This window comes from Ursus americanus, chromosome 24 (genome assembly GCF_024610735.1).
Source record: "Ursus americanus isolate L20-20 chromosome 24, mUrsAme1.1.p, whole genome shotgun sequence".
Taxonomy (NCBI): domain Eukaryota; kingdom Metazoa; phylum Chordata; class Mammalia; order Carnivora; family Ursidae; genus Ursus; species Ursus americanus.
The window spans coordinates 6,948,554-6,970,640 of NC_142150.1; the positions used below are offsets into that span (position 1 = coordinate 6,948,554).

The 22,087-nt window shown below is 49.2% G+C and overlaps 1 protein-coding gene across 1 annotated transcript in view; it reads right to left on the bottom strand.

Moving 5' to 3' along the window:
- ABCC8 (ATP binding cassette subfamily C member 8) overlaps positions 1-22,087 on the bottom strand; it is a 73,517-nt gene that overhangs the window by 43,736 nt on the left and 7,694 nt on the right. Inside the window, exons 4-10 of the mRNA XM_045796603.2 lie at positions 18,650-18,816; positions 16,734-16,976; positions 15,685-15,873; positions 8,928-9,092; positions 5,495-5,650; positions 952-1,086; positions 405-567 (exon numbers count right to left, since the gene is read on the bottom strand). Of these exons, the coding sequence (XP_045652559.1) occupies positions 405-567; positions 952-1,086; positions 5,495-5,650; positions 8,928-9,092; positions 15,685-15,873; positions 16,734-16,976; positions 18,650-18,816 (1,218 nt within the window). The remainder of the gene's footprint in view (positions 1-404; positions 568-951; positions 1,087-5,494; positions 5,651-8,927; positions 9,093-15,684; positions 15,874-16,733; positions 16,977-18,649; positions 18,817-22,087) is intronic.

Here is a 22,087-nt window from a genome sequence, read left to right on the forward strand (position 1 = left end):
TCCTTCTCAGACCCCAGGTAGAGGGGAGCTTCCTTGGAGCTGCCCCAGGGCAATGAGTCCTCACACCCCGGAGAAGGCAAAACGTCTGCTGCTGATTCATTTAAGGCTGCCTCCCCATAAGAGATCAGTTCGCTGGAGTATAGAAGACCTCCCTCGTCTTTGTAATCACTGTGTCATCGCTGTGTGATCTACATCGCTGGCGATCTACATTTGCTGGGTAAGTGACTGAGGACACCGTGACTTCTGGGGGCTCCGCTCCAAGAGACAGTGTGAGGCTCCCCTGGATTGGGTGATGCCAAGGTCTCTTGTCTCCGCCACTTCTGCTCCCCCGCCCAAGCCTGGACCACCCTCTCCCAGCATAGAAGTAGCAGCGCGAGTGGGGCTGGCTGGTCGGGGGGACTCACTGGAAATGGACGTGTACACAGCGAAGGCCCTGAGGCTGGTCATCTCCTTCCGGCGGGTCATCTCCACGCGGGCGCAGAAGATGTTCTCCCAGGCGTACAACTTCAGCAGCTTGATGCCACGGAGCATCTCGTTGGTCTGCTTCAGCCTCTCGTTGGAATACTCCTGCCGGCCGTCCCCAGGTTAGAAAAGAGTCTCCTTTGCCCCCATCCCGCCCGCGAGGAAGGAGCCGAGTCGATGCCCACTTCGCAGACAATGCCCAGCTCCTGTGCCCACAGGGATGCCCCCTGCCTTCTCCATTCATCCCCGTTCACAGACAGAGAAACTGAGGCCTGGCCAGTGACGTGATCTGCTTAAGGTCCGTGATTGCGCATGCGTGTGTGTGTGTGCGTGTGTGTGTGTGCGCGCACGTGCCCCTGTGCATGGCTGTGTGGCGGCATCTGGGGGAAGAGGGAGAAGCCCCGCTGATGTACAGGGAGAAGGAGCAAGCAGCCATATGGGAAAAGGATGGGGAAAGGGGCCATGAGCACACCTGGGACACCCACTCACCAGTGTGCTCCGCTGGGCCTGGGAGAGCTTGGTGGCCACGAAGTACTGCACAGGGGCCAGTAGGATGATGACCGCTGCCCCGATCAAGGCGCTGACGCCGAGGATGTAATAGAGCAGAATCACCCCCACGACGATCTGAGGGAGGGTCGTGGGCTGAGTTTCCTCTGACCTGGTGGCTGCCCCGGGGGAGGGGGTGCTGTCCCCTAGGGAGGGGCATGCCTTGGCGCCCAGGGGTTCCGGCTGTCCCCAGGGGGCCAGAGGGGGAGGTGTGACAAAGCAGTTTCTGAAAGAGTGACTAACATGATGGGGTCTCGCACAAGCCGTGGCTTTCTGGGCTGATCTCCAACTGCATTTGTCTGCCAGCCTGCTGAAGCGTGAACTCTCTCCAAATCTACCTTCCAGATGGGCGTCTCAGAGCTGAGGTTGCACAATGAGTGTAACAGCACCTTTTGTTCTGTTTGCTGGCTGGTGAGGCTGACAGGTCCCTCCCGTGGGGAGAAAAGTGACATATGAGCACAGGGGCGCTGCTGTGTCTGAGCCGGACAAAACCGGTCCAGGGGCTCAGAGCTCAAGGTGCATTCTTAGGCTTCTGGCACCTTTTTAAAGATAAAATACGAACTGTCTTCTATTAAGCTAAGACATACATAAGAAAATGAAAATGATCTCTTAAATTTGTGCCATACCGTAGAGTGGCCTTTGGATTAAAATAGAAGTTTTTATAATTCTTAGAGGCAGATACACTTTATAATCTATAATACATATATACATTATATACACGAAGGCTGGTGTCTTCACTTTTTTAGTGAATCTGGCAAGTATTCTCTGGAAAGAGAATTATTCTGTTTCTAGCTTTATGCAAACGCCCGCCTGCTTCTGAATATTTATGAGAAGTGTAAATTACTCTTGCCAGCCTCTGAAGCATCAAGATGACAATTTCTCAGGTTGCCTTCAAAGGCAGATGGCTCTAAATTCAGGGCTTATTCTAAAGGAACAGATGTGCTGTCTTCCTTAATTGGAAAAAAAAAAAAAAAGTCTGCCTGGGTTGGCCCTGTACTCCCCGAGCCCTATATGAAATTGGCAGTAAGCTCCTCACACTACCTCAAGGACAGAGGAGCGGGTGGGCGGCTCTGTAATTTCTATGAATCACAGAATACCTCTTGTGTTAGCGGGATCTTAGAGGTTGGCAAGTGACCCCTTCACCACCTGCCTCCCAGGGTCTCACCGATGTTAAATGCTGACACAGGGGTGCAGAGGAGCGTGTTGGGAAATTAAGAACCTCCTACTCCTGCCCAGCTCTGCTCACATCACTCCAACCCCAAAATTATCCCTGGCATCCGGTCGTTTCATTAGGTGTCCTCATATGGAGGCAGTCAGGGCCTCGCTCAGTAGCTTGTAGAGCCAGACAACAAGGGAACTTCCAGAGCACTCCCAGAGTCACCACCATGGCACCTGCTGGGGGTCGGTGCCCGAATCCCCAGCACCTCCAAGCGCTGGCAGCTGCTGGACCAGGACCTGGAGACATAGCTGCTGCTTCTGCCGGGCTCCTTCTCACCTTCCGCCCACCCCTTGTCACGCTCCCCAAATTCTTCTGTCCAGTCCTCTAATCTGCAGGGGTCTGAGGAGACCCCCGCCTCCCCCAGGAAGAATAGACTAGAAATCAGGGATTCTGAGTATGCAAAGCAAGTGTGGGGAATCCAAGGGCTATTGTAGCCCCTATTTGCAAGTTAGGAAAGTGATCTAATATAGTAGTGGGGAGATCGTAGTCCCTGGGGTCTGCAGGCCTGAGTTTGAATGCAGTCCCAGCACTTAGCTGTGCAATCTTAGGCAAGTCACTCAACCTCTTTGAGTTTCAGCTTCTTCATCCTTAAAATGGTGATTTTTTTTTTTTTTTTAGAGAGAGAGAGCACACATGAGTGGGGGGGAGGAGCAGAAGGAGAAGCAGACTGCCCACCGAGTGGGGAGCCCGACACGGGACTCGATCCCAGGACCCTGGGACCATGACCCGAGCCAAAGGCAGAGGCTCCAGCGACTGAGCCACCCAGGCGCCCCTATAATGGGGATTTTAATGCCCACTGAGCAGGACTGCTATGAAAATTAAATGAATATATATGATAAGCATATATATTAGAATAACACCTGGCACATAATTAGAGATCAAGACCAGGTTGGTAACCCTCTTTTTACAAACAAACAAACAAACAAACAAATAGGCCTTGTGGGAACTCTGTCACTAGGGAACCACAGAAAGGAGATATCTTCGAATAGGGCTGCTACCAGCTCACTGTGCGGCCCACCATCTCCAGGCCTCCAGTGCCTGCGGGATGAGGAATCAAAGAAGTCCCCACTCTTGCCAAGTTCCTTCACACGGCGTTCATAAGCTTCAGGGGGCCAGCAAAGCCCCTGAAATGGTAGGCAAATGTGTGCATGCACATTGGTTTTCTGAGAAGGTTTCATTAGATTTTCAAAAGTATGTGTAAATCAGAGATTGCCTAGGGCTGCAGGAGGGGATGGGGAGTGACTGCCAATGGCACAGGTTTCCTTTTGGGGTGATTCAAGTGTCCTAAAATTGTGATGATGGTCACACAGCTCCGAATATGCTAAAACCCACTGAATTGCACACTTTAAATGGGTGAATTGTATCTTAATGAAGCTGTTATTTTAAAAAGTATATGTGACCAAAAAAAGAGAGAGATTAGACATGAAGGAGCACCTTGGGGCTAAAGCAGTGGAGCTCCTGAGCTGGTTTCAGTATTCTCGAAAGCCGCATGGCCTGTGGCCGGCCGGGCTGCACAGAGCATCCTGACTAGGTCGAAGGCACTGGGTCAGCTCTGGGTGGTAAGGTTGGGTCTTGAGGGTTGCTGAAAGCTCTTCTCAGTGGCAAGGGTACAGTGTTTAAGGAATTAAAAATGGAAAGCCAAATGATACTTCATGATAAATAAGCAAAGGTAAGTGATTCGTGGAGATAAAACCACCACACCCCGGTGTTGGGAGGGCTAACTGCACAAGCGAGAGAGGCTGGGGCAAGGGTTCTTAGTTTTTATTAGTCAGTATTGTTAGCAATGATGTGTGTGCCATAAGCATTATAAGTAATAGTAATGATGACAATACGGTAGGTTTGGTGGACAAACTCTTTCAAAGGAGGTGGTTTAAGGGGACACAACAGAAACTGTTCTTGTGGATAAAAGGCTGGTAACTAGGGGCGCCTGGGTGGCACAGCGGTTAAGCGCCTGCCTTCGGCTCAGGGCGTGATCCCGGCGTTCCGGGATCGAGCCCCACATCAGGCTCCTCCACTATGAGCCTGCTTCTTCCTCTCCCACTCCCCCTGCTTGTGTTCCCTCTCTCGCTGGCTGTCTCTATCTCTATCAAATAAATAAATAAAATCTTTAAAAAAAAAAAAAAAGGCTGGTAACTGTATTAGATGAACTCTCTAGGCCCTTCTATAGCTTCTATAGTCACTGATCCATTTTGGCAGAGAAGAGGGGTGGACAGGGGTCTAGGCATGGGTAAGTGGTAATAGGGACGGGCATATAGGGCTGTCCCCATAAAAAGGACCATCAGATTCCCTGCCCTACCTTCCCATCAAGATGCCTAGCTGACTCCCTGTGCAAGCCTCTCCTTCTATTTTCCTTTAATGTCTTTCAAATATAAGCTTTATGGATAAGAAGGACCAATAGAAATCAGTTGAGATTAAGGGACTTATGGAATTTGCAACCCAAGGAACAATGGCTTCTGGAATGATAGAGTCCTCACTCACCCCAAAGTGTACAGTTTCGAGGGATCTGATATTTACTTAGTCACTACTCTGTGCCAGGCACTCTGCTTGGTGCTTTACTTACGTCATCTAATTGAATCATCATAGCAACTCCAGAGGGTAGGAATCATGTCCATTTCATAGATGAGGAAACTGAGGCCAGACCAAGGGTCAGGTAAGCCATGCTGAGGATTCTACTATCGTTGGGGGAGAATGCACCTCCTTCAGAGCCAGCCCCAAAGGTTGTCTGGCTTTAGAAAAAATCATGGTTTTGATTTTCAAAAATAATACACACTTATTGGAGAACTTAGAAATGCATAAAGAAATTAAAAACTACTGTAATCCCACCATGTGGCCTTCTAGTTCTTTTTTCTGTGTGTATCTGTGCAAATATGTATATACACATACTTTCCAATTCAGTGCGAAGCTCACTGCATATACTATTTTGTAACTTTTTTGGCTTAAATATACATCATGAAGTTTTTCAATGTAATTAAGTACTTTGCTGCAACATAACTTTTAAGGTCTGCAAAAGTGTTCCACATATGATTATTCTATAATTTTTAAAAGTTGACTGCTTTTTAAAAACCTTAATGACAAGAGAGATGGCTAGACCACTTGCCGAGCATGAGACCGTATAGGGAGCCAGGGGTACACCTTATGGAGACCCCAAAAGGGTGGAAGGTGCAGGCAAACATGGAATGGAAGATGGTGAGCTCCTAGTCACTGGGCATGTACCAGAAGATTCCGACGTCGTGCCCTCCACCCCCACCGCAGACACGCATCCCTTACCTGGACTGGCATAGCCCAGAGGTTTGGGCACAGGAAGAAAAACCACATGAGCTGGTTGGTGTCGATGGCAACCAGATTGCAGATCTGCGCGGCTGTCATTTCCCCCATGGATAGGTTGGAGGTGGACAGGTGCATAATTTTGTTGTAAATCTTGGTCTGGAAATGAGAGTAGAGTGTTCCACATTTGTCATCATCATCATCCTAATCCCTCTCCCAGATGCCATGTGTCCACAGTGTACCAGTACCTTCTCACACGTTTCTCCACAGAGCCCCAGAGCAGCTCTGTAAGGGGGCCAATTGGAAAATTAGTGTTCCAATTTCACACGTGAGGTAACTAAGGCTCAGAGAGGTAAAGGGCTTTGATTATAGATCAAGTAAATCAGAAAGGCAGCATTCAAATGGGGAATCCACGCCAGCATGGCAAGCTACTTCCCCAGCAGAGCAAGACCTCTCCCCTGGGGACAGGACTTAATTAGCTCTTAAATCTTAAAAGCAGATCTTCATGTCCAGTTGTATTCTTGACTAGCCAGAGGCCAGTGGAGAACACGCTTCCAAGCCATAAAAATGATAAAGTGGGGCAGCTGTCTGTATACATGTGGCTGTCTTCAGCCGGGGTGGGGGGGGCGGATATGCTTCGAGGCCAAGTCCTGACTTAACGGAGCCTTGAAACAGAACAGGCGGTCAGCCTGGGGAAGGTCTTATGTGACAGGACATACAAGTGTCTATCAGCCCCACCACCACTGGGAGGCCGGGTACCTGGAGCACCTTGCTCTGTCTCTCCAGGGCAGAAGGGGAGCAGCCGTGGTAATGGGAGAGCTCTGAGCCTAAAAGCTCTTTGTGCAGAGTGAGCATGCCTCCTAGAAAGATGGCAGTTTTCAGGCTGTGTGCTCTTAAACAAGGAAAAATGCATTCCCATCTTCGATGCCCTAGGGACGCCTGTTCTTAAATGAAATTCTATTGTGCATTCGTTGTAAGGTGGATGCCCAGCTCTCTTAATTCATCTTTTGTGAAACCCAGGCTTTTTTGTGGGTCAGGTTTGCTTAAAGCATGAATCTATTCTATGTCTTGTTGTGAGTTTGTATACACCACGGGTAAAATTTAAAATAATGGCAATGACATTTTTTGACAGATCTACGTACAACTAGGTTACGTGAAATCAGTCTAGAAAGAATAATAATAAATCTAGTTTTAGTGAGGTAGGAACATAATCTATCAAAGAAAGCATTATTCAGTAAAGACCAGAATATACAGAAATATGTAACTAATAGCTGGTGTATCGAAAAATTATACAACTAATACAAGAATTTTGCTTAATAACTTCTTATGCAAGAACTGTGGTTATTCTCAAACTCATGAAGACATGGACCTATATCTATAATTTTACGTAAATCTCTGAAAAAAAGAAGTTTTATTTTTCTAATTTGTTTCCATAATTAATGCCAGCATTTTCTTTTTTTTTTTTTAAAGATTTTATTTATTTATTTGACAGAGAGAGACAGGCAGTGAGAGAGGGAACACGAGCAGGGGGAGTGGGAGAGGAAGAAGCAGGCTCCCAGCGGAGGAGCCTGATGTGGGGCTCGATCCCACAACGCCGGGATCACGCCCTGAGCCGAAGGCAGACGCCCAACGACTGCGCCACCCAGGTGCCCCTAATGCCAGCATTTTCTTTTCATAGCATATGAATTTAGCTCTCCTGGATTCAGACAGTTTGATAAAAACAATTACACGCTAATACATTTAAAACCCATTTTTGGCTCTTTTAGTGTAATTAGAAAATACTGGGCCAGTGTGTAATTTATGACATATAAACAGAAAGATTTAATTACAAAACTGACTACAAAACTCGCTGTCGTCTATGGCGGTATGGGCCTGCCAGTCAATGGAAGGGTCTGTGCAGAGGCTGGAATTTTCAGAGAGGTTTTCTGAACTGAGGAATAGCTTGGTTCCTCCTAGCTCTGAGCCCCTATGAAACTCAGAGGGTCTCAGATTTCCTGGGCTCTTTCCCCCATTCTCATATGATGACATGCCTGAGGAAATGACTCTGTTTTCTCAGTGAAAAACCACTGGGGATGGGCAGCGTTGTCATGTACAGAAGCACAGGTTGTGCACTACACAACTCCAGGGGGCACCATTCGCAAGGACTGTATTAAGATAACCAGAGTTTGGACCCTGGCACGGTCCCCAGGCCAGGCCATCCCCTTCTTCTCTCAGGCCCTTTTCTGTAAAGCCTCTGATCCTGGCTCCCAAAGGACTGGTTGGTGTTAATAATTCTGAGGAACATTTCTGTCCTGAAGTATGAGGTGGCTTTGGGTTTAGTCACAACTGCCAAGTGTTCTACTGACTTCATGGGAATTTCTGGGTATGGTAGAATCAACTAGTTGTCCCCCAGGATCCATTCTCTCCTTTCCACAAGAAGAATTTCTAGCAGGACTTATATGGCTGTCAAGAATAAAGACCACACTTTCTAGCCTCTCTAGGTATGGCCTGGTGGCCAAGTTCTCATCGATGGGGTGAGAGAGAATGTGTGCAACTTCCGCATTATGATTTTAAAAGAAGGCAGCATTCCCTGCTGTTGCCCCACCTTTCTGCTCTTGCTGGTTTAAGTGTAAGCCCAATAGTGACAATGCCAATAGCCACCTTCAACCATAAGACAAAAGTCACGTGAGAGCAGCATTCCAGAAGGAGCCAAGGTCTCTGATGAGCACGCCGCTGCCATACCAGCCCTGACTCAGTGTGAAAAACAAACTTTTATCCTGTTTAAACCACTATCACACCAGGTCTCCTCATCCCAACAGCGGAACCAAAATTCTAAAGAAAACACTAGGGCTTAGACAGCTCTCATCACTGCCTTGCTTAAAACTGCCCTGAATCCTTCCTGATTTTGATCATCCTTTCAACCCACACTGAGAAGGAAGCCACCGGGGGAAGAAGCAAGAACCTAGACCTAAGGGACTTAGTGGGCCAGATAAATCTTGTTAGGACCCAAGATTTAAGAATTCAAATTGATATTCGAGGCTATTGAGATCTGCCAAACTCAGTTTTTGTTGTTGTTGTTGTTGTTGTTGTTTTTTTTTGGATTCAAAGAAGACTGGTGGCAGAACCCTGGAACAGAATCTGGAGGATTCTGTCTGCATGTGCATTCAGCAGGAAAGAGTGAGGTGAGCCCTTCGTGATGCCTGTCCCACTCAAGGCCAAGCAGGTGACATCACAGAGCCAGTGCCAGGCAGAACCAGGGCTGGACCTCCCACACTCCCCGAGTCCAGCCCAAGGCACTTTCCACTCTCCTACACTCTGCTTTGTCAACAGTTATTATTCCAAAGCACTGCTGAAGGGCAACAAAAAAAATAAACTCACCGCAGAATCATTCTTGAGTGCCCGTGAGGACGAATAATGTGGATTTTACTGCGAAGTGAAAACATCATTAGCCAAGTACCTGTATTGCTCCTCTCAAGTTAATTCCAGTTTCAATGGCGACATAGTAGGATGCTTGCAGAAATGTTCTTTGGAGTAGGAGGGCGAGGAACAGAAGCACGGCTAGGACGTAGGCATTAGCAAGGAACTCTTGGGATGAGACAAAGTAAACCCCGAGAAACTGCGTCTGTTGGAAAGAGAACGGTCAGAAAGATGACCGCCATTAATACCTGTTACTGTGTCACGGTGGCCACTATTATAGGACCCTCCATGCTTGTAAAGCCTGTGCAGCTGTGTATAAGGGCAAAATTAGACTGCTAAATACAACTAAACATCCTTCTAGCCACAGGGAGGGGGTTGCCTATACCCTCTTCATCCTCCTACCTAGCAGAACAGAGTGTGGCCCAGTTCTAACCTCGTGCCCATAAATATGACTTTCAGCTGTGTGGCCACCAGGCCCAGGGGAGCTCACTCTGAATGGAGCAAGAATAAACAGAGCAAATCACAGAGCAGCCCAAACCAGAACTGCTTGAACAAATCCCACAATGTGTGTTCCCTGCTACAAAAAAACCTGGAATGAGCTGGGTTTTGTCTGACACTCACCAACAGCCTGCCCTGTAGAAATTTCTGGGGAGAAAAGGCCAGTGGGAAAACTGTAGTGCTCCCAGGCGAGGTGGAAACTCATCACCTATGATGGACTGAGAAGATTTCAGAAGCCCCCCGGTCTCGTGGGCTGCCGGGACCTCCTTTTAAATTGTCCCCTTGCTACACTTCCAGCAAGATCCCAGATGATAAGCACTGGGAAAAAAACCCAAACGTTTTGATTCTGTTGCTAAAGATACCAGGAAACAACAGCATGTCTGTTTCCAAATTCAGCATCAACAGCTCCCAGGAAAACTTTGATCCTGATTAAGTCCTTTGCTCCCCAGCAGAACCACATCAATGTTTCCATGAAGACAGCACTGTCCCCTTCCTGAGACTCTGCCCTGAACTCTGAAAGCTATTTGCAGGGTGTGGGAGCTGCAGGGTGAAGGGTGGTGGGAAAAAGTGATGAGAAGGAGTCTGAGGGCACGTATCTGGCCAGGATCAGGCCCAAGTGGTCAGAACGCCAAGAGGAGTCTTTTTCCTAGAGTCAGAAATTCCTAGATCATGGATACAAGGCTTTCTGATAGTAGAAAGATCTTGCTTCTTAGTTCAACTGGGCCTTCTCAACCAGCCCTCACTGCTTCGTGGAACTTACAACTATCTCTCCCTGGCTCTGTGGGACAGGAGTCTTTTCCTTTTGGGGGCAGCAGGAAGCAGACACAGAGAGACCATTCAAGTCTCGTAGAGGAAGACCCTACCGAGGCCTGAAGTCCCCAACTCTGTCTCATTTGTCAAAGTACCAGAGGAAAAGGCAGAGAGAGAAGGTAGGAAGTGTGGCGGGGGAGGGTGGGTTGGAAGCAGCAAAATGGACCTTAAAATTAGGCTGCCGGGGTTGTGACCTGACTTGGCAGGGAAGCAAGGTGCAGGACACAGTATTTCTCAGGGGCAGAACTGCATCCTCGCAATACACCAGTGAGAACACCATTATAACCCTAATTGCATGTACACGGAAATGGAGTGTCAGCATGACTACAGGGCTGGCTCGAGGTCGCATGCTGATAAGGCAGAACACGGGAACAGGAACCTGTGGGATGCCAAAACACTACCCTAGATCACCGTGCCCAAAACACTCACCCGGCCTCTTGACCTTGAGACCCCTATTGTCAGCTACACGTTTGTGGGGGACAGACCCAAGGCCACGTGGCTGGTTCCGGGTCAAAGATGAAGGCTTGGGAAGACCTCGTCCTATTTAACATACTTTGGAACTCTTTGGTTCTACCATCTTCGACAGAGACCCAGCTCTGGAGAATGGAGTCCATTATGTTAAAGCAACAACGCACATTCTGGGAATTTACCCCACAAGAAATCCTTAAACATGAGGAAATGAAGGTGTTCTATCTCTGGGTTACAGCAGGGCGAGAGGTGAAAAGCCATGTCCACGCGCACCCACAGGGAATGACTGGGAATATTCTGATGCTCGTGGGAACGCTGACCACCACGAAAGCTCTCGAGCAGTGTGGAATGCCACACGTGTGCTGTCTCACAATGATCAGAAAACACATGGGCTGGAGAATGAGGACTTGAAGAATCACCTGATCACGTTATGTTGGTTAGAGTATGGGTGGCATTTATTAAATAGGCTCATTATTTGTACATTTTTAGCAAAGCAACTAATTCCTTTTTGACAACTTTAAAGGCAAAACCTGGGCCCCTTCCCCCAACAACACACACGCTATTGTCAGAAACTATATTTCTTTGGATCAAGAACTTTGTGGACTCTTAAAATGAAAATCTCCCTGCAGGTCTAAGTCATTGGGACGTTATTGGATCTCTCTTCAAAGAGACAGCTTAAAAGAGATGGAGACCAGAAGAGCTAAGTTTTTATTAAGGAGTGGGTCCTAGACTAGCCAAAGAGACCCGGGGTCCTGCCCAAGGAAGGCAGGCCCTGGGAAGCTCTAAATGGGTGTGAGGGCACAGACCCTGCCCAGCACCTTGAAGGCTGGAGAGAAAAGACCAAGGACCTACAACTGGACATGAGAGTTAAACGCTTCAGAAGATCAGACGCCATAGTCTAACACTTTCACAAGCTCTCAGGGAAGAAACTGTTGGTTTCCAGGGGTTTCCCCACTAGAAACTAGGACTCTTGACTCTACTGTTTTGACTCCCATTGCCCCTGCCTGGCCAGAGGTATGACTGGAAAGGCCCCCTTCCCCTGTTCTCTAGAGCTTAATGGACAGGGATCACGTGGGCTTTTGCTTCTTATTTGGGCAGGAGCCAGAAGGCCAATTGCTCATAGGTCCTAGCCCTGGAAGGCTCTGGGAAAAAACGATGACAACCATCTTTGATCACTCATGGACCAACGTACCCACCCATCCTTCTCTAACCATTTAACATGGTGGTTTAGAGCCTGGACTTAGAGGTTAGCCATATCTGAGTTTGAGTCCTGACTTGTTATATACGAGCCACTGTGTCCTTTTGTAAGTACCTCAATCTCCCTGAGCCTCAGTTTCCTCACTGTAAAATGAGGCCAGGAAGGGTTTCTACCCAGAGAATTGTTGCGAGAATTCCGTGCAATAATGCAGGTAAAAATATCTAGTAAGCATAAGCATTCAGCAGGTGGTAACTTCTGTATGATTCCCTGAAGTATCATGTCTCCTGTGTCTCCTGGGTGTCAGGCATGGAGCTGGGTGCTGGGCACAAGGAGGGCAAATAATGCAGTTCCTGTCTTAGGGGACTCAGGGTCGACCTGGGAAAGAGACCAAGGGTGTTGGATGGTGCAAGTCCAGGATATTATGGGAGCACAGAGGAGGGGCATCTCATCCAACCAGAGGGAGTCTTCCTAGAGGAGGCGACATCTGAGCTGAGTCTTGGGGGTGGAGAGGCGCTAGTGAGATTAAGGGAGGCATGCCAGGCCAGAGCAGCTGCGTGGGCATTGTCATGAAGAGACCAACCCACACACTGACATCACAAAGTCACAGAAATGCATATCAATTTCCGCAGTCACCCACAGTGATAGCTACAAATACGCGTACCCAAATGAAGACATAGACACACATGGAGAAAGATAAACCAAGAGACACAGGACAAACAGAAGGACATACATACAGAATTAGAAACAGTTCCCAGGAGAACTCATTCAGAAACAAACACATACACACTCACGAACCCACACCCGTTTCCCCTCTGAAGTTAGTGGCTGTTGGGAGCTTTGGCCCTCAGACCAAACCCATACTGTTCTTTCTCTGCTCAGCTGACAGCCTAGAGCAGAGCTTGGCAGTTTTTTATGAATCCAGGTCCCTGGCCCTGCAGCCAGATCAGTGGCGTCTATGGCAGGTGACAGATTGTGGGTGGGGGTTAGGTGGGAGAGGGGGCTGGAGAGAGAGAGGTCATGGGCTGCACCCAGCCTGGGTCCCAGCTTTCCCTGGGGAGTGACAGAGGAGACAGGAGCGTGGAATTAAAGAAGAAATAATGTTTGTCCTCGCGGATGCCAAGGGCAGTGTGATTCTTGCCAACTGTTAGTGTCCTGGAGAGGGAAGAGAGGACAGGAAGGGCCTGACAATGAAGTAAACAATGGCGCCCCGCTGTGCAGCCTGCAGCCGCAGGGATGGAGCCTGAGCCCAAAGAAGGGCTTTCTCACAGAGGGTTGTTCACGGAGAACTTCCTCTTCCGTTCATAAAGACCAGAACACCACCCGTCTCTCTGGGTGAGAGCTGCTGGGAGGCAGGGGGATGAACCAAAGGACCTCAGTAAACGACCCCTTTCCCCCATTTTCTGCAGCCAGAAGCCCAAATGAGAAGTAAGTCATATCCCAGGCAACCACACGATTGAGGATTCTTTGTTGCTGACACTGGAGACTTATATTTACTTTCACCTCTCGTTTCAGTGTCTGTAATTTGCTGATTGCATTTGGGCTGCAGGAAACAAATATTAAATCTGATAAGGCCTGCTGCCACTGAGGCAGAGCCATCTGCCTCGGGGATTTATGGACTGACAAAGAACCAGGACAAGAGCATTCCAATGAGAGGGCAGTAAATCCCTGCGTTGGTAGATAAATAAAGAGAAAAGAGACGTTCAGATGAACTACAACTCCAAGTGTTGTCCTCCCTACCTCTTCGGCACATCCTGCCTCAGAGTTCTCTCTCTAGGAGAATCCCACCAGAGTTCTGGGAGACACAGGAAGAAGACAACGGTGAGCACAAGCTGAGAAGGGCTCCGGCCAGTGTCGCTTCCCTCCTGATACTAGCACCGGGCTCTTGCTGCCGTGGGATTATCAATGTAGAATATTCTGGAATCCTCTAAGGTCAGACTAGAACTGAAGGTGACACTGTTGTAGACAAGAGAAGCCGCCCTTTCCTCTCTTGAGGCCAAGTACAGTTCAGAGGCTCAAAAGCCAGAGAAGGCCGCAAAAGCCATCAGGGTCTAAATAGGCAAGAAGAGTCCTCACGTCCTTGTTGAACTAGAAGTCTGCCCATGTGAGCCTGGCTAGCTCCTACTCCTATGTCAAGGCCCCAATCAAATACTTGTTCCTTTATGAAGCTGTCCATGACCACTGGCTGAGTTAGTCACTTCCTCTTCCCACAGTTCTCCGTATATACCCCGTAATAGCAGTGTTGAACACACAGTAGAAAAATCTTTTATTTAGATTTCTCTCCTCCAGTGGATTTCACAATCGTTGCAGCCAGAGGTGCTGACTTGATGATAGTAAGTCAATTTAGCATGACAGTCCTAAGCACCCACACTCGGGAGTGAAAGAGACTTGCATTCAGATCCCGACTCTGTCGCAAAGGAGCTGAGAAACCCTAGGGAAAGTTACTTAACCTCTCTGTGCCTGAAGTCCCTCATCTGTAAAATGGGGATAAAATATCTACCTCGGGAGTTGTATGGTATGTGAATTATAGCCCAACAGAGCTATTACCAAAAAAAAAGTACTTACCCTAAAAGGTTGTGTTAGGCAAGAAATGAGACGGCACATGGGTAACTCCCACAAGCAGCCAGGCACGTGTTAGGTGGTCGGTGCGTGGTTGTTATTATAGTTAATAGGCCCCATCATAACCACTGCCTCTCGATTCCCATAGCCAACCTGGGCCTGGCACACAGTAGGGTTCAATAAGTGTTTGCTGAATAAATCAGACAGACTTGGAATGTCTCGTATTCCTGACCAGAAGTGCTCAGCGGATTAATTCTACCCCTGGGAAAAATTAATATAAACCACCGGAGGATTAAATGCTCTCGGCGATCTTAGAGCCAATGAGATGAGTAGTGTGACACAAGGGAGTGTCATAAATCATTAAGATCCCTAATTAGCAATTCTCAGCATCATTTTCGGACTGTTTCTGGTTAAAAGTTTATAATGATATTCCTGCTGGGAAAATAAAACTCTGAGTCTTGTTAGAGGTGAAAAGTTTTCCATTTTGTGACCATCTGAACCTAAGTGGCGGCAAAGAAACAGATGAAGGAATTCAGTACCCCACCCCCAACCCCAGAGTGGATGCTACTGCCCAAAGCAGGGAAAATAAACCCCCAGAAAGATGTCCTGCCTCTTTGGTCCAACAGATTTCGGTCTGTAGCACCTTGAAAGCTGCGAAGGCCATTAGATATCATCCAGTCCCATGAGTTTCAAGTACTTAAGACATGGAGTCCTTTCGTCAAAAAATTTTTAATGGGAGAGTCTAACATACTGATAAAACAGGGGAGTCTTTGAGTGAAATCTGGAATTGGGGGGAGAAACCCATGGAGGTTTCCCTCCCCCTCACCCCCAATAGCAGCCTCCAAGACTCACCTGTGGAACCTTGGATGCCACAATATACAGACAGAAGAAGACAGCCGTGAGAGGTTATTGACGTAAACGAAAGCCAACATACCCAACACGTCAGAGAGGCCGTAGACGCTGGGCAAACAAGTGCACTTCCTACAACTTTCTGAATGACTAACACCTGGGAGAGGTATTATGGCAGTGACGGCATGGTGAGGCGAGCACGGCGCCATAAATCTTCCTGGGGCACCAGCTTGCCTCCTGGCATTTCTGCTAACCGGATGCAGAGGGTTCTAGAGGGAGATACTGCCAAGGGCTTTGTGCCAGTGTGGGGAGCTGACCCCGTGCAGCCAAAGTGCACACATGTTGGCCTCTCGCACATTCTCATGTCCAAGGGACAATCTCCCAAAGGGTGCTCTGCTCTCCCCTTGGGGCGGCCTACCTTGGGCTGGGAGACGCGGTTCTCCTTCCCAAGGTGATCCACAATGCCGAAGATGCACAGTGGCCCGGCGAAGCCCAGCAGGTCGGCCAAGATGCGGAAAGTGCTGCTGAGGACCAGGCGTCTCCCGAAGGCGTGGCAGAGCGCCTGCCAAATGGCCCGGGCCCCCTGCGTGCTCTGCGAGTCCTTCTGCTGCCCAGAGAGAGCCCACGGCCAGGTCAGAAAGGGCCGAGGGCCCGTTCGCGGCAGGGCCCGGCCTCCCAGGGAGTCCCTGGCTCCTGCTGCCTGGGGAAACCCAGTGGCCACATTTGCTGCAAACAGGTGAACTCCAGGAAGAAATCACGGGGTCGCCAAGTGCACAGTTAGGTGGGCCCTATCAGCACCAACATGGTCCAGATGGGAAAACCGAGGCCAGGTGCTCGATCAAGGTCACATAGCCGGTCAAGGACGATGTGATGAGCACAGCACTGCAATGAGGAAGTGGCATGGGGCACCCTCATTTGTCACCACCTGCGACTGCATCTGCCTCAGTGTCTCCCCACTGTGCTAGCGCAGAGGCAGTGGAGGAACACAGGGCTGGGAGCTGGGAGACTGGTTCTCCACCTACCTCTGTGGCCCGGCTCTGGGCAGGGGCCTCCATTTCCATGGCAGTGCGGTAGGGAGACCCCTGCCCGGCTCAGCTTGTAGAGTTCTTGGAAGTATCAGGCCACTAAATGCCCCCCTTTAAAATGGGTGAAAATTCCCACCTTTCTAGTCACTGAGCTCTAGAAGGAAGAACATGGGACATGAGGGACTTCGGTGGGGTCACTTCCTTTCTCAGGGCCTCAGTTTCCCCCTCCGGACAATGAGGGTGTTAGCTCAGATGACCTAAATTGTAAGGGCTGTTCTAGCTGTGACTGCCCTATGAATCTTTACTACTGGACTTGTCCCCGGTTCACTGTGTGACTTAGGGCATCCCTACCAGGGGTTTGACCTGATGCCTTCTAAGGTCCCCGTCTGTGACTCTGACCTGGAGGGAGGGGAATGGACGGTGTGGCAGGGCCCCCACTGACCGCTTGGGTGTCGAAGGCCTCACAGAGCCGCTGGTAGTTGGTGAGGGCCCTCATGGCAATAGGCAGCTTCCCAATGGCTCGGAGATCAATGGGCTTCTTGTGGGCAGTCTTGATGAAAGCATTCATCCACCAGTAGGTGCCTTTGGACAGCAGGTTCACGAAGGGCTGCAGGAAGCGCACCCCCAAGTCCTGTAGGTCCTCAGGGGGCTTCACCTCCCTTGGTGACTTGAAGAAGATATATCTCTGCGGGACACACAGGTCACTGGGGACAGGTAAATGCAACTTCTCACCCCTCTCCACTTTGCCCCAAGAAAGATCTGGGGTTGTGACTTCCCATCCTTGACCCTGTCCTTTAACATATGGGGCCATCTCTTGCCTATTCCCAGGAGAAGGATCACTTTGCACCTGTTGGCTACCAGTGCCAGGGCCTCCTGACTTATAACTCTTCCTTGAAGTCTACAGTGAATCCCCTTGGCTGGGTTGGATTGGGTTGAAGTTGGATTGGGGAAGAGCAGAATCTCCCATATACCATCCCATGTATCACAGACCTAACGACATGACCATGTTTCATGTTGGGTTTGCAGAACATGGAGTCATGCAAACCTTGGCTCAAATCCTGCCTCTTCCACTTACTAGCAAGGTGTCTTTGGACAACTCTCATCTAAAAAGTTCCCCTGTCTAAAAAGTGGGTGGTAGTCGCATCCCAGGGGTGCTGTGAGGGTCAGTGGAGGCAGGGAATGTAGTTGGCCTTTGTACCCTGTACATCACCAACTAAAACAGGGGTGTCAGCAAAATGCAAATTCAAGTAACGAGCACTTCACACTCATCACCCCAATGGGGCTGGCCCCATTGCTCGTTGGAGGCAGGAAGAGGATTTTCTGATGCCTTACTGGTAGATTATAGTCTTTCTGGAAGGCAATCTGCAATACTGATTGAAATTTAAAATACACAGACCCTTTGAACTAGCAGCTCCACTCCTTGGACTCTCTCCCACAGAAATAAAAGCAGCGATACATAAAGATATAAGTCTGTTTAATACACCATTATTTGGGAAGGCAGAAACTTGGCAATGAAGTGAAGGGCCATCGATTGGGTAATGGCTGAAGAAATTACTGCTCATCTACATGACGGAATATTATGCAGCCATTGAGAAAACTAAATTAGCCATACCAGACTTGGAGGGGGTCCCAAGAGAGATCTGGTGGGTGAGAAAAACAAGATGCAGAAAACTGTGTATAATATGATCCTATTTTTATAAAATGAATATTGAGAAGAAAAAGCTTTACTCTTATACGTGTTGAGAAAAAAGAACCTCAAATAGATACAAATATATGGTATTCTATTAATAAAACCAAGAGTGGAAGGGCACACGAGTTTGCTAATCCGGGTTACCTGCGGAAGGAAAGGTCCGGGGAGCGTCGCGTAGGGAGAGGGGAGAGAGGGAAAGGGGGCAAGCAAAAATGGTAATGAAACAAGACAAAAGACACGTGTGCAGCCACATTTACTCATTCAGGTATGTGAGTAACTATATGAATCCATTAAAATAACTCCCCTCCCCCAAAACAACAACAACAACAACAACAACAACTACAACAACAGAGCTCAGAGAAGCCAGTACTTGAAGCTCTTTTCCCTCTCTGATCTTTCAACCTTGGCTAACACTTCCTATCACTTCCATTCCCTCTGGGAGCTTGGGGGAGAGGGCAGCTGGACCAGATGGAACGTTCCTCTTGAACCTCTCCCACTGGTCTCCATTCCCCTTTGGGGGCAGCAGAGAGAGTCTGACTCTTTCTAGGGCTCGGCTGAGTAGCGGGGTGGGGCCCACACCCAGGGGCAGGACACTGATCGGAAGCCCCACCCTGGCCCAGGTGTGTCCAGAGGTGGGTGCTGGGGTGGCCCAGGAGTGGCCTGCTTACCCTCACCCTGATGACATTGACCTCCACGAGCAGCAGCAGTCCGTAGAGGATCACCAGCAGCCCCGTGAGGCAGAAGCGCAGCTGTGAGAAGCCGATGGAGTGGTCATAGAACTTGACGAACTTGATGGTCTTGGTGATGAAGGCCAGGGTCCAGTAGACTAGCAGGGCTGCAGGCGAGAGCACGTGTGTGTGGGTTCGCACGCGTATGCACTCATGTGTGTGCAAGGGTGTGGGAGAGAAGGGGAGAAAAGAAGTGTGTCAGGGAGGAGGCGTGTGTGTGAGTGAACGAGCCAACGTGATGGGTGTGAGTGCACATTGCTGAGTAAAGGACTGTGTGTGAATCTGTAGGTGTGTAATTTTGAGATGGTGTACGTACATTGAAACGTTCATGATGGGTATGTGCGAAACATTCATAATCTTGTAAGTCAAGCTGGTCAGCCAAATTTCCCCTTACAGTAATTAACAAATTATTTTTTCAGTTGAACTAAGTTGTGGGCGCTGTGCCAAGTAAGCACTTTAAGTATTATCTCACTTATTCCTTACAATCACCTTGTGAGGGGAGAACTGCCACCACCTGACTGAAGAGACGAAGGAAGCCAGGCTTGGGTAACGGATCGGTCAAGTGGCGGAACTGGGCCAGCCTGACGGGAGCCCATGTCCGGAGGCTCCATCCCATAACGGTTTGATTGTGGGATTTCCAAGCTGGGAAGATCTTAAAGGTTCTTCAATCTGCTCTTTCATTTTATAGATGAGACAACCGGGGCCCCAAAGAGGATGTGACCTGCCCAAGCTCACTGCAAGCTTGGGTGCGCCCAGTCGAGCCCACGACAGCACAATGATGCTCCTCGTGGAGCCTGGGGGGCTGGGGGATACAGACAGGTAAGGCACAGTTTGGTGAGGCAGTGAGTACGGCGGTTAGGGCAGGGCCCTGCGGCCGGATATATCTGGGCTCAGACCCTGTGCTTTTACAGCTATGTGACTGCTGGTAGTCATTTAACCCATCTGGGCCTCAGTCTCTTCACCCATAAAATGGAGATAAAAACAGCACTTCCTCCAAGGTTGTTGTGAGCAATGTAGGGAAAGCATTTGGCACAGTAGGTCTGGCACACAGTAGGTGCTCTTTACACATTAGCTGTTAATACTGCTATCATCTCCAGATTTCAGACCCGGGACCATAAATGTCAGAAGCTAATCTCTAAATTCTCACCACCACCACCTGCTAATAACCACTGCTAGCTGGCAGCAAGAGAAAGCAGCAATAACTAGTCCCCCTTTAGGAGACGTTTTAGCGAGGGGGGCTCCTTCCCCCTGGCTCCCTAGAGCCATATGCAGACAAGGTCAGCCTAAATTCCCTAGAGCTCCTCTTTAGTGGGACCATAGAGAAGGAGACACCTTCACCCTGTCCTCCATCCCCAGGTGGGCCTGGTCACATGAATGCCAGGGCATCTCTTGGAGACCAAAGCTGGGGTCTGCCCCAGGCTCGGTCTGGGCTAGGAACTAGGCCAAGATGGTGCACTTGCCCAGGGAGGGACGAATGCCCTCTCTCAGGTCCCTGGGTGAGGGCATTAGGATAGAGGGCAGAAGGGTCTGCCTGCCTCTGGCTCAGGACTGGGACGATAATCTCCTCAAGCTTGGTCTGGTCCCCAGGTCACAAGGATCACACAGCTGGAGGCCAGCACGCTGCCTCCATGCCTACACTGCCCGACAGAACCCAAGCGTCCACCTCTTTGGCCCTTCATGAGGGTCACCTACGGGGGCCCAGACTTGATAATATACCTTACAAGAGTCCTAACAGATGTGGCTTGATTTGCTCTTTATAACAACCTTGTGACATAGGCAGGGACTTATTATTCCTGTCCAGATAGAGAAACTGAGGCACACAGAGGCCGAGTGTCATGTCCAAGGTCACGCAGGGAGTTAGTGGTAGACCCAAGACTGAGCCCCAGGGTCATTTCCCCACTGCCAGACATAGCAGCCCTCAACCAAAGCTTAGCGCTTGACTGAGAGAAAGGCAGAAACGCATGGTGGTATGACACAGGGGCTGCTGGTGAGGTTCAGGCTCTGAATTCCTCTTACCCCTGTGTCGTGCTTTCCCTTCCCCACAACCCACCTATTACCGAGTTCTGTCTCCTTTACCTCCTAAACACCTGGGCCGGCTGGGTCACCATCCTATCTCTTGGGGGGCCGCCATCTTATCTCCCGTTGAGAGGCTTCCCATGGTTTCCCCACTTTCCCTCTTGCCCGCCTCCAGTCTAGCCTCTATAAAGCAATAAATCTGATCAAATATATTCTCATGCACCCATGTTCTTACAGCATTATTCACAAGAGCCAAAAGGCGGAAGAAACCCACGGGACCACTGATGGATGAATGGATAAGCGAAATGCAGTAGAGCCATACAATGGAATAGTACTCAGCCTTAAAAAGAGAGGATGTTCTCACACATGCTACAACACGGGGGACCCTCAAGGGCACCAGATTAAGTGAAATAAGCCAGTGACAAAAGGACAAAATAGTGTATGATTTCGTTTATATAAGGCACCTAGAGTAGTCGCGCTCATAGAGACAGGAAGTAGAATGGTAGTTTTTAGGGGTTGAGGGGAGAGAGGAGAACAAGGAGTTATTGTTTGGCGGACACAGAGTTTCAGTCTGGGAAGATGACAAGTTTTGGAGATGGGTAGTTTGGAAGGATGGTGGTTATGGTTGCACAAAAATGTGAATGTATTTAATGGCACTGAACTGTGCATTTAAAAGTGGTTAAAATGGTACATTTTATGTTATGTATAAGTCACACACACACACACACACACACACACACACACACACACACACAAACACCCTAATCCTCAAAGCCCATGGGATAAAAATCAGTGCTTATGGTGTGGCCGTTGGGGCTCTGACTGGTACGGTCCCCGTCTGCCACTCCAGGTTTCAAAGTTCAGCCCTCTTCTGCTCTCTGCATTCCAGCCCCTGGTTTTCTTCCAGATTTCCTAACATGCTTCTCCTGCCTGAGGGCCTTTGTGCATGCTGTTCCTTCTACCTGCAACATTCTCTTCTCCCTTCTCTCAGTAGTTCCTCTTACCTATCCTTCAGTTCCCAGCTCAAATGTGACTTCTTCACAGAACATTTCCTTGATCTCTTCTGGGGCCTCGGGACCAAGGTTATTTTGTGGGACAATGTAAGCCACATCAGGGTTCACCTTTCTCCAGGACTCTGGCCCTGTGACCAGACAGGAGTCTTCTCAGAGGGCCAGCAGTCCCCCAATACCCACGGCCCTCAATCCCTTCAGTTCATAGGGTGCATCGTCTCTGCTTTTACCTGTTCCAGAATTTCTGGCTCTGCAGAGCAAAGCTCTAACAAAGGGGAATGGAGGGAGTTAGTCCTTATTCTTTGGAGAAAGAATGGTCCATCTGTGGGTGGTAATTTGTGCTTTAAAGAAA